The sequence below is a fragment of the Giraffa tippelskirchi genome, chromosome 7 (assembly GCF_054371585.1).
Source record: "Giraffa tippelskirchi isolate mGirTip1 chromosome 7, T2T-mGirTip1v1.2.pri, whole genome shotgun sequence".
Taxonomy (NCBI): domain Eukaryota; kingdom Metazoa; phylum Chordata; class Mammalia; order Artiodactyla; family Giraffidae; genus Giraffa; species Giraffa tippelskirchi.
Window position 1 is genome coordinate 15457320 of NC_137281.1, and position 13100 is coordinate 15470419.

Consider the following 13100-nt stretch of genomic DNA (forward strand, 5'->3'; position numbering starts at 1 on the left):
CATCTCTTCAAAAAGCCCCAACTGCCCAAAAATCTGTCTATACCTCCCAATTTCTATCTCCTGTTCTCCTCACTTTTCTTAATAACACTTGTCACTACATAATACTATTCATTTACTTGTTAACTTAATGTCCTTACTCCTATTAAAATGTAAACAAGAAGACTGCTGGGAACTACCACTCTTGCTCACAACTGTTCCATTGATGTGTAGCACAGTGCTTGGTTCAGATTGGGCACACAAGTATTGCTGAATAAATGAACATATTTTTAGGCAAGCAAGTGTATGTATACTAGTTAGACTGGAAAGAAACTGGACCCTATATAGACATTGCTATGGACTGAATTTTGTCCCTCCAAAATACACTTAAGCCCTAAATACCCAATGTGCCTATATTTGGAGACAGTGCTTTTAGGAGGCAATTAAGGTTAAATGAAGTAATAAGGGCGGAATCCTAATTCACAGGACTGGTGGACAGAATAGGACAGGACAGCACTGGTAGCCTTACAGGAGGAAGAGAGAGATCTTTCTCTCTTCATCATGTGAAGACAGCGTGAGAACAGGGCCATGTGCAAGCCAGGAAGAGAGCCCTCATCAGGCCCCAAAATACTAAACTCAAACTTCTGGCCACCAGAATTGTGGGAAAATACATTTCTGTTGTTTAAGTCACCTAGTCTATGGTATTTTCTTATGACAGCCTGAACTGCCTAGTACAGGTTTAGATCATGATGAATTATAGTCATCGATCAAGAAAGAGAGTAGCTCCTTTCTTGGCTCAAATCTTTTACCTATCACCCCAACAGGACATTTTTATTTACTTTTTGTTTTGAATCCTGCAGATTCACAGGATGCTGCAAAGAAAGTACAGGGAAATCTCACGAACCCTTTACCCTCCCTCTCAATGTGAACATCTTACAAACTATAGTACAATATTCAAACCAAGAAATTACCCATGGAATAATCCCTAGGGCTGATGTAGATTTCATCAGTTATACATGCCCTCATGTATGTGTTTGTATACAGGTCTATGCAATTTTACCAAATGCATAGCCTTGCCTGAGGACTTCCCTGTAGCTCAAACAGTAAAGAATCTGCCTGCAATGCAGCAGACCAGGGTTCAATCCCTGGGTCGGGAAGATTCTCTGGAGAAGGGAATGGCAATCCACTCCAGTATTCTTGCCTGGAGAATCCCATGGACAGAGACACCTGGCGAGCTACAGTCTGTGGGGTTGCAAAGAACTGGACACCACTGAGCCACTAACACATAACACATAGCCTTGCCTAACCCTCACCACAATCAAGACTCAACTACATCATAACCACAATGTACTATTCCTTTGTAGCTTCAACCATCTTTTCCCCTTCCTACATTCCTAAACCCGGGTAACCACTAATCCAATTTCCATCTCTATAGTTTTATTACTTCATAAATATTAATTAGAGTCATATGGTATATATAACTTTTATGATTATTTTTTTCACTCAACATAATTTCTTCCAGGTTCATCCAAATTATCACATGTACTAAGACTATATTCCTTTTTGTTGCTGAGTGTTATTCCATGGTATGGATGTACTTTTTACCCATTTTTAATTGAGTTGTCTATCATTATAGTGTTGAGTTGTAGTATATCAACTGGATGTTGATCCTTTGTTTTACTATTTTCTCTCAGTCTATGACTTGCTTATTCATTTTTTTATTGGTATATTTTGATGACATAAAGTTTTTTATTTGGATGAATTATGACATTAATTTTTAATTTTTATGGTTACTACTTTCTCCTAAGAAACTTTTGCCTAATATCAAGTCATTCCCCTATGTTTTCCTCTAAAAGCTTTGAGTGCATGCTAAGTTGCGTCAGTCATGTCGACTCTGCAACCTTATGGACTGTAGCCTGCCAGGCTCCTCTGACCATGGGATTCTCCAGGCAAGAATACTGGAGTGGGTTGCCATGCCCTCCTCCAGGGGATCTTCCCAAGCCAGGGATCGAACCTGTGTCTCAAGTCTTCTGCACTGGCAGGCAGGTTCTTTGCCACTAGCACCACCTGGGAAGCTCATTTACATTTTGCTTTTATATTTTTTACATATAAAATGTATACCTAGTTTTTAAATTTTTATTTTATTTTTTATATTTGACTTTTAAGAATTTTTAATGTTTAGTTTTTATATTTAGGTCTAAAATCTATCTCAAATTAATTGTGGTCAAGATTTTTTTCCCCAATTATTCCAACATCATTTGTTGAAATACTTTCCTTTCTCCATTGGAGGGCTTTGACACCTTTGTCAGTAAATAAACGACACTTCTAAGTGCACGTGAGGTCTACATCTAGGGTCTCTGTTCTGTTTGCTGATCCTTAGCCAAATACTACAATGTCTTGATTAATTTAGTTTTATAATATATCTTGAAGTACCTTGAAGTCATGTAGTCTAAGTTCTATAACATACTCTTCCGTTTTTGAGATTGTTTTAGACAAGCTAAGTCCACTGTTCTTCCATATAAAGTTTAGAATCAGTTTGTCAATATCTACAAAATAAAAAAAAAAAGGTTCCTAGGATTATGTCTGGAATTGTGTTGCATCTATACAATTGACATTTTTATAAAAGAGTTCCCATCCCCAAAATGGTATCTTTCTATTCATCGGATCATCTTGGCAATGTTTCATGGCTTTTATCATAGAGGTTTTGCACATTTTGTCAAATTTATTCCTCAGGATTTTGTTTTCTGACCCTACTGTAAACTGACTTAACTTACTTTAATTTTTCTTAATTGACTTAACTTTAATTTTTCAATTATTTTCATATATAAAAACAAAACTGATTTTTGTAGCTTAACTTTGTATCCTGTGATCTTCACTTACTAGTCTGAGTAGATGTTGTTTTGATTCCTTAGGATTTTCTAAGTATTATTGTATTTCTAAGTATTATTATTATTATAACTATATAATAATAATTCTAAGTATATAATTATTCTAAGTATTATTATTGTATTTCTAAGTATTAAGTATTTCTAAGCCTTATTGTAATGCTCGGACCTTCAATTCAATGGTAAGTAGATACAGGGAGACTGGGCATCCTTGCCTTGTTCAGTATTAGGAGGGAACTCTTCAATCAAGTATGATAAAGTTAATGATGCAGTGTTTTTTTCAGCAGATGCCCTTTATCACACTGAGGAAGCTCCCTTCGATTTCTAGCTTCCTGAGTGTTTTTATCATGAATGGATATTGAATTTTGTCTTATGCTATTTTTATATCCATGGAGAGAATCACATGATTTCTCACATTTCTGTTAATATGGTAAATTACACTGATTAATTTTTTAATGTTAAACCAAGCATAATTTCCTGGGGTAAACTCTATTTAGTCATCATTTCTATATATTGCTGGATTTAATTTAAGCATTTTACATCTATATTCATGAAGGACAGAAATTACCAAGGAGGGGGGAAATTATAAACTTATATCCTTCATGAACATAGTGTAAGAATTATAGTAGTCTCATAAAAGAGTTGGAAGGAGTTTTTTTCTGAAGGAATATGTATAATACTGTACTATTACTTCCTTAAATATTTAATAGAATTCACCAGTGAAACTATCTGGGTCTAGCATTTTCTTTCTGGAAAGATTTCTGATAATGAACAATTACTTTAGTAGATATGAGGTTATGCATATTTTCTTTTTACTCTTGTGTCAGATCTGGTACGTTTGTATTTTTCAAGGAATTTTTCCATTTAAGTTGTCAAATTTACTGGCATGAAGTTATTCATGACATTTGCACTTTTTTTAATATGGAACACATCATGAATTTGCATGTCATCCCTGCACAGGGGCCATGCTAATCTTCTCTGTATTGTTCCAATTTGAGTGTACGTGCTGCTGAAGTGAGCACTCTTATTCTTTTAATGGCTATAACATGTTAAGTGAAAACTTCTCTTTCTTTCCTAGTATTAGTAATTTATGTTCTCTCTTTTCTTCTTGATTAGTCAAGTTGGTGTTTATTAATTTTGTTGATCTTATCGAGAAATCAACTCTAAGCTTTGTTAAGTTTCTCTACTTTTCTTTTTCTATTCTGTTGATTTTAACTCTTATATTATCATTTGTTTTCCTTCTACTGAGAACAGCTTTTTTCTTTGAAGTGGGAGAGAAATATGATGTGAGAAATAGAGACTTGTAATCAAGGCCAGTAGGAAATTCCCTTGTTAGCCCAGGTTTAAAAGATTTTAATTTGTTTCCTAGGTCTTAGGCCTTCCCTCTACAGGCTTTTGAAGAGAGATCTGTAAATCTCAAGGGAATGTCTCTACCCTGACATACTTGGCTATTACCTACAGTAACGATCTTCCCATGCCTACTCAGCCCTCACTCACCAGGGTGATGTCTTCCTGTTCCTTCCCTCACAACCATCCAGGGCTCCTTCCCTTCATCCAATAAGGTAATCACATCTGGCTTAGACATGGAAGGTCCTGCTTAAAATATAATGTGACATGAAATTATAAACCCCAAAGTCCTTAGGTTCAGATTTGGTTAAATTTATAATAAACTAGCAGTTCAAAATGGTATTTTATAAAGTCTAAGTACAAAGAAATGCTAGGAAGTTGAAGAGCACTCACACTAGGGTAACCTCAGGACCACAAAGAACAGACACCAGATGGTCAAGAACAGGCTTTAAAACAATTTAGACTCATACAAGCTCTGCTGAGAGGCATTCTTATGTAATACTTGAGAACACACAATATGGATCCAGATAGTACGGGTTCACATCCTGCCTTTGTTGCTATGTTACTTCAGCAAATCATTAACCTTTTGTGCCTAAATTTTCTCATCTGAAATAAAGATAATAGTACATTTCTCATAGGTTGCTGTAAGGATTAATTAGTACTATACAATGCTCAGAATAGTACCTAAGTACAAATATATGCATTTATATATATGAAAGTGAAAGTGTTAGTCACTTAGTCATGTCCAACTCTTTGTGACCCTATGGACTGTAGCCTGCCAGGCTCCTCCGTCCATGGGATTCTCTGGGCAAGAATACTGGAGTGGGTAGACATTCCTTTCTTCAGTGGATCTTCCCAACCCAGGGACTGAACCTAGGTCCCCTGCATTGCAGGCAGATTCCTTACCATCTGAGCTACCAGGGAAGCCTGTTATATATACACATAATATATAATAGTTGATTTCTATTGCTATCAATTGGCTGAGAGAAGAATAAGAGGCTTCCTGAGATATCCTCAGATACTAGGATATTCATTTAATATTAAATGTAAAGTTCTTAGACTTTCAACCTTCAACCACAAAGCAAGTGGAACTGAATATGCCTGTTACACAAAACAGAATGCATTTACTTGAGTTTTAGATGAACTCTGTGGATTCATTTCCTACTATGTAAATTCTACAGGCTCCTCTGATTTGTGAAGAGATTCAGAATCCCTGTGTCTACGTATTCTCTTCGCAGGTGGATTAGAAAGCAGCTCCATCAATTCTTAGCTCAAATACAAAGTGAATTCTGGTTTCTTGGACAATGTTTCTGTTGGAAAAAAAAAAATCCAGAATTCAAACCCAGCCCCTGGGTACTAAGGAAAGAAGGAAATGACAGAGCCTGAAGAAAGTCTGAAGGACCTAGCCTGCTGAGCCTGAGAATGGCAGGTATTAAAAGGAGGGGCCTATTTCTAGCCTAACAAAGCCTAAACCATTCCTTTGGAACAGAGAGAAAAATTTTATCTAGTTTCTCAAAACACAGTCCTCAAACTGACAGAAGAGGAAGTCAGTATAATTTGAGATAGACTGCCTTACCTAGTGAGATGAAGTTGCTGTAATTCTCCCACATCACATCCCTATATAAGTCCCTCTGTGCTGAGTCCAAGAATTCCCATTCTTCCTGTGAGAAGTCAATGGCCACATCTCTGAAAGTCACTGAATCCTGAAAAAAATAAAACTCATGTATTACTTGTGAAGATACATGAAATATTCTTTATAAATAGAAAGGGGATCAATGATTGCATTGCAGAGAGAGAGGGAGCACAGAGCAAGCAAATTTATTTATTTATTGTTATTTATTTATTTCTGGTTGTGCTGGGTCTCCGTTGCTACACTCTGGCTTTCTCTAGTTACAGTGATTGGGGGCTACTCTCTAGTTGTGGTACATGGGCTTCTCATTGCAGTGGCTTCTCTTGTTGCAGGACACATAGTCTAGGGTGGCTTCTCTTGTTGCAGGACACATAGTCTAGGGCTCGCAGGCTTGGTAGTTGTGGCATATGCGCTTAAGTTGCTCTGTGGCATCAGGAATCGTCCCAGACCAGGGATCAAACCCATGTCTCCTGCATTGGCAGGTGAATTCTTAACCATTGGACCACCAGGGGAAGCCCAGAGCAAGCAGATTTATGCCATGTGAATGAGACAGTAAGAAAATTAGCATCACTGAAACACAGTGCAACATGTTATGATCCGTCCTGTGACTGCAGACAAGATTAAATTTTTACCCAAAAATATCTGGAAAGGAATAAATTAACCAAAAGAAGTCCCAATGAAATGAAACAGTGCACACAAGCCCTTAGCAAGCTGTTTCTCCACCACAAATTCTTAAGAAGTATGAGATCTATCTTCTTTTCCCTTCACTGATAATGAAAAAATATTGATAAAAATTTCTCCCAAATGTACTACAAAATCTCTAAGAAAATGACTCAAGTTCATCATAAAGTCAGATTTTATTATAAGCACTTTGCCTATTATGACCAATTCTTTACTATATTTTTAAAAATTTGCTACATGGCAGTCCACATTTCGAATGCATTAAATTCAATCTTTTTTTCGCTCTCTCTTTAGATTTCTGGATTCAATACAATCTCAAAAAAATTCCTCAACCCTCACATTCTACACTATTACTTACACTCATGGACAGAGGAACCTTGGGGGCTACAGTCCATGGGGTCGCAAAGAGTCAGACACGACTGAGCAACAAACACATTATTTATGCATCTGTATGATCTTCTTAGCTCTTTATTATTCATCATTCCTCACTGAACACCTTTCTTCACTTCTGAGTTAGAGAGTGTGTGTGCATGTTTAGTCGCTCAGTCACGTCAGATTCTTTGCAATCCCCACAGACTGCAGCTCACCAGGCTCCTCTGTTCACATTATTTCCCAGGCAAGAATACTGGAGTGGATTGCCATTTCCTCCTCCAGGGGATCTTCCTGACCCAGGGAGGCCCAGATTGAACCCGGGTCTCCTGCATCGCAGGCAGATTCTTTACCATCTTAGCCACCAGCAAAGCCCTGAGTGTTAAAAATAGCACTCTGGATCATGGTTATCAATGAGGAGCGATTTTATTTCCAAGAAGACATCTGGCCACATCCGGAGACAATTCTGATTGGCACAACTGGGGAGGGGGGTGTTGAGTGTTAGAAGCATCTAATAAATGTCTAACATGGATACCGTTAGACATCCGACAATGCAGAGGACACTCCATCAGAGTAAACGATTCTCTGGCTTAAAACATTAATACAGTTGACACTTGAACAACAAGGATTTGAAATGCATGGCACCAGTTATACATGTATTTTTCTCAGTCATAAATACTACAGTATGATGCAATTTTAGGTTCACTGAATCTATGGATGTGGAACTGCAGATAATGAGGAAGTCCAGATACAGAGGGATGGCATACACAGAGGGCCAGATTTTCAACCGCCCAGACAGTCAGCGCCCCTAATCCCTGCACTGTTCAAAGATCAACTGTAGTTCCAAAATTGAGAAACCCTGCTCGAAACCAGCACATCTGGCAAAACTGTACAATGGACTCTGCTCCTAGTATTCTTCTCTCAGGGTTTCCTGGAGGTAATTCTTGACCTCTCTATTTGCTGTCTGGTTCTGATCACCTCCTACTCAACCCACTCCTAAGGGAGGGATCCTAAACGGTATCAGATGACTGAATATCTGACACCTGATAGATGTGACTGATGGCAGTTTATTAGTCACATATACTCACAGCCCAGGAGAGGAAGACACTACACATCATACAGGGCCACACAGGGGATGTACTCAGGAATAGGGTGAACAAGCAGGATCTGTGGGAGGCAAGCTTTATAGTGAAAAGAGGATGATGGATTCCGTGGCCAATGCAGGATGATGTGATGGCTTGTTTGAATAATTCTGTGGGCTGGCAAGGAGGTGACTTACTAGGTTAAGGACCAGGAGAGATTCAGCTGGTCTGGCGAATAGAGGCACTAGCCAGGTAAATGGGGGCTCCGTCTGGGGATAGCAGGGAAACTCTTAGTTAGGTCTCTGGAGCCATGACAAGATACCAAGGCAGCATATTAAATTTTAAGCCTCACAAAACAAGGCCTCAATCAAATCCCTACCTTTTCCGCCCTCTACAAAGCCTTACATACCATAATATTTCAATGCACTAAGACCAGCCAACATGAAATCTCATGTTACATATTTAAAAAACTCAGGTTTGTGGAGAAGTTTGGCGTTTTTCCCTACAACCAGTCAAATAAGACCAAATTCTCTGTTTCATCAAACCACAAGATTTTCAAGGAAAGTTCAAAGAGGGATCCCCCACTTAGTATCAATAATCCATTGCTGAAAATCAAGACATTTTAACACTACATAATTTCCCCACCATTTTGGGTGGGTGCCTATTTTCCTACCATTTTAAAGCAAAGAATTATGTTGCATTATACATCAATTCCAACCCTCCCACTAGCTTCACATTTCCCTCAGGACAGAACTCCAGTACACATGAGTCATGCACATATGATATCTTTGGCTTTCGTATTTCTTTTGGCTTTACTATTTCTTTTACCAAATGTTTTTTTCTCATTTGCTTTGTTTCTCCACAATTTTCTTCAATACTTTTCCAACTTTTTAGGAACTCATTTTACAAAATGACAAAAACAGGGGCTACATGGGAAATGCACCATGAAAGTGCATTTCCAATAAGAACATAACGGAGGAATGACTCATACTCTGTACGATGCTCTTATGCCTCCCCTTCTGCCAGCAACACCAATTATACACATCCCCTTTGATGACATTTGCAAGCATTTCAAAACATCTGCAGATGGTTCTCATGGTTCAGCAAATGTATTTGAAATACAACAAGACTTCCTGTATATTGTTTTCTGTTTTTTAAATAAAAAAAGTTACATTGAACTATATGATTTCACTTATATAAAGTCCTCAAAATAAGCAAAATTATTATAGAGTATTCAAAGTCAGGGTTACATTTGGTTACATTTGGATGGGGTGGGTAGAAAGTAACTGAAAGGGGGGTATCTGAATGCCAGTAACATTCTCTTTCTTCTCCTGAGAGCTGATACAACAGATATACTCAATTTATGAAAATTCATTTAGCTGCACACTTAGGATTTAAGCACTATTCTCTATGTACGTTTTGCATCAATAAAAAGTTTTAAAAAACCTTTAAAAGATGTTAAATTGTGTATTGGGGATGTAAATTTTTGCTGCTGCTGTTTGTTTTTGGACATGCCACATGGCATGTGGGATCTTATTTCCCCAACCAGGAACTGAACCCATGTCCCCTGTAGCTAGAAGTGCAGAGTCTTAACCACTGGACCACCAAGGAAGTCCCTGGGGATGTAAGGACCAGACCAAAAATCACTGTTTCCAGAGAAATATGCTTTTGCTGAAGTTTAGGTATTAAAATCAAAAACTAAAATCAAAAATGTTAACGGGGGAACATTCGGCAGAAATTACCTGCTTTTTTCTTAAGGCAATTTACTTTTGCTCCCTCATGCCTCTTGACAGAAGATGGTCCACATTAGTGGAAAAAAAGAGAGGGGCACACAGAGGGGCCGCTGGGCTATTTGTCTCCAACTCTCACAGGAATGAGAGGGACTAAAGTAGGTTATTGAATGGAGTTCCATTAAACAGAAGTTTCAGAATAAGGAATGAGTATATACACATGGTCTAGAAATAGGCAATATTTCAAAAAGGAAGAAGAAACATCAACTTACATGGGCCATTGTTTCAAACTGTAAGCACTGGTCAGTCCTTTTCAAGATTTCTGTTAGAGATCTGCAGAGTTCAGATAAGCCAGATCTGGAAGAAGAGAAAGCAACGATAAAACCAGAGGTGCCTCAGAGCTCCCCCAAATGACTTATGTTAGTCTGAGTTTTCCTCTTCCATTCCTACTTCCAAAATACTCCTCACTACTCTCATATTCAAACTGGAGGAGAGCTGCTGCTGCTAAGTCGCTTCAGTCGTGTCCAACTCTGTGCGACCCCATAGACGGCAGCCCACCAGGCTCCCCTGTCCCTGGGATTCTCCAGGCAAAAACACTGGAGTGGGTTGCCATTTCCTCCTCCAATGCACGAAAGTGAAAAGTGAAAGTGAAGTTGCTCAGTTGTATCCCACTCTTCGCGACCCCATGGACTGCAGCCTACCAGCCTCCTTCGTCCATGGGATTTTCCAGGCAAGAGTACAGGAGTGGGGTGCCAGTGCCTTCTCCAGAGGAGAGCACAGGGAGTCTAAAGAAATCCAAGCTTTGATGTGTGCACATGCTCTGTCTCATCCCACTCTCTGTGACTCCATGGACCTTAGCCTGCCAGGCTCCTCTGTCCAAGGGATTTCCCAGGCAAGAATACTGGAGTGGGGTTGCCATTTCCTATTCCAGGGGATTTTCCCAATCCAGGGATCGAACTTGCGTCTGCTTGGCAGGCGGATTCACCACTGAGACACCTGCAAAGCCCATGTGTTAAGAATATTACCTAGAAAAGAAAGACAGAAAGTGCCTGAATGATGTCTTTTAGGCACTGATAGCAGTCTCATGACTGCTTCCTTTCACAGCATCCTGGCAAATGGGTTTATTTTGCTTCTGAACCAACTTTGGGCTAAGATGCCTATGAAGTCCTCCAACTGCTACTAGATCTTCTTGTCCTACTAGTCTAACTGTGCAGGTAACATCATCAAAATAAAAACTGTAAGGCGTAAATCTTATTGTATGAAATCCACGCACCTCCATAGAGACCTCATAGCTATACTCTGGACATAACTTGACAGTGTTTGCTGTCATTAGATCAATATCTCCCCCCTCGTGATGAACGGGGATTCCCAAGTGGTGCAGTGGTAAAGAATCCGCCTGCCACTGCAGGAGACATAGGTTTGATTCCTGGGTTGGGAAGATTCCCTGGAAGAGGAAATGGTAGCCTTCTCCAGTATACTTGCCTGGAAAATCCCATGGAGAGAGGAGCCTGGCGGGCTACAGTCCATGGGGTTGCAGAGCTGGGCATGCAGAGTCAGTCCTCAGCATTATCTGAGGACTTTACATATATTAATTCACCTATTCATAGCAATCCTAGGCAGTAGGTTCTATTATTATCCTCCTTTTACAGAAGGAATGGTGGCGCAAAGAGATGAAATGAACTGCCCCAACTTCACCCAGTTCTAAGTGGCAAGTTAGGATTAGAATCCAGATAATTCAGCTCCATAACTCATACTATTGCCACTATACTAAACTCCCCTTCATAAGACCACATAAATATGTGATCTGAAACACACCCATGCTGTCAAAAACTTCAAATCACTAGTCAAATTTCTATACTAATGTTTCCTTCCTTCACACTAATATTTCCCTTCTCTTTTTAACACAAATTTCTGTTAAAAATCTATCACCTTGCCACTCCTAAAAGCCTGAAAAGCTAAGACTTTGTCATCAATCAAACATTCTCCTATCTTTTCCTGCTTTTGACCTCAGGGTAGTGGAAAAGATCAAGGACACCTAGGGTATGATTCCAACTAAACTGTAATCTTCTCAATAAATCACAGCCTAAAATAATGCTATGCAGTTAGCCTCCCTATATGACTTGCAGATCATTCAAATTATTAGAAAGCAGCAGCTCACAGGCAGAATTAAACGACTGCCAAGTGTTCATCTGAACAGCCAATGGAGAGGAGAGGCTACCCTTGGTAGGAGTCAGGGTTCTACCCCCATCTTCTCCGCCATTCACTGGGAAGGAAGAACAAAATACCAGGCAAATGGGTAGGATATTTCAGGTGTTAAAGCCTAACCAGCTAAAGACTACCTGGACTAAGCCTGCAGAGTCCAACAAAATAGGACTGCCTCAAGAGGAGGAGGAAATTCGTTGGAATGTGTCGGAGGAGAGGGATAAGAAAAGCTCCTCTGTAAACAGTTGTGCTCCAGCTGAAGGATTCTGAGGCTGTGGGGAACCATTCTGGAATGACCGCTGCTACTGAAGTGAGAGAACAAGACAGGCAGGGACTAACTGGAGATTGAGTGCTATTAGTGAAGTGAGGGTAATTTAGCAAGCGGGTATCCCCCGAAATAAAATAAAAACAGCAAGGCAGATCTGGAGCAACACTGGTAAGAAAGCTATAAGCTCTCAAGAAGGGAGTCTTTATGGCATTTAACAACTGCTGCGTGACCTAACGTTTTCTATTAACTGTGTAGCTGGTTTTATCTGTCTTTTCTCTCTCAACCAGATTAACGGCAGGATTGCTTTTTGTCTTAGTCTGACCTATTTTTCACTTCTTTTACAGAAGCAAATGTCCCTGGGTCTAGAAAAAAATTAAAATTACACTTCACGGAACAAAGAGGAAACATCATATATATTTCCTCCTTTCTAAAGGCTGGGGGACGGTGACGGGAATCGACGCAGTGAGCCTTTTTCCTGAGCTCAGCCAGGCCAGACTAAGGACACACCCCCGCTACGACCCTCGCTCCCACCATCCATCACACACTCTACCCGATGGAAATAAGAGGGAGCCTGGGGTGAAGCTGTGCCTTCCCGGCATCGGAGTGAATGGCCAGAGTACAATGGCCAGGGCTGGAAGCTGTCTCCGAGTTCAAGAGCGCTGCCTTGGTAGGGAGCTCTGGTTAAGTTGTGGTTCTGAGAGCTGCTGTTCTTCTGCGTCTTTTTGTTACAGGCCTTCACTGTGGGGTTCGTAAATCTAACTCGGAGCCATTCTGGGCCGCTGCATCTGTGCGGCCCTGAAGCAGGAGGGCAGAGGACGCATCAGAGCACCCAGTGTCCGGGCAGCGTCACAAACTACACAGTCACTGCAGCCAGGTGCACACAGAGGCCGCGCCGCCCCCGCGCCACCCCCGCGCCCATTTCCTCAGTGC

At 40.1% G+C, this 13100-nt stretch overlaps 1 protein-coding gene and 1 non-coding gene across 2 annotated transcripts in view; both read right to left on the minus strand.

Annotated features, from left to right (window-relative positions):
* LOC145515678 (uncharacterized) overlaps positions 1-12967 on the minus strand; it is a 106068-nt gene extending 93101 nt beyond the window's left edge. The window contains exons 1-5 of the mRNA XM_081516724.1: positions 12721-12967; positions 11183-11277; positions 9973-10057; positions 5785-5911; positions 4359-4457 (exon numbers count right to left, since the gene is read on the minus strand). Coding sequence (XP_081372850.1) covers positions 4359-4457; positions 5785-5911; positions 9973-10057; positions 11183-11247 — 376 coding nt within the window. The 5' untranslated portion in view covers positions 11248-11277; positions 12721-12967. The remainder of the gene's footprint in view (positions 1-4358; positions 4458-5784; positions 5912-9972; positions 10058-11182; positions 11278-12720) is intronic.
* On the minus strand, positions 3777-3883 carry LOC145515910 (U6 spliceosomal RNA). Its single transcript, XR_014061117.1, has one exon. It is a non-coding gene; the product is annotated as a U6 spliceosomal RNA (small nuclear RNA).
* Positions 12968-13100: the final 133 nt, after the last annotated feature.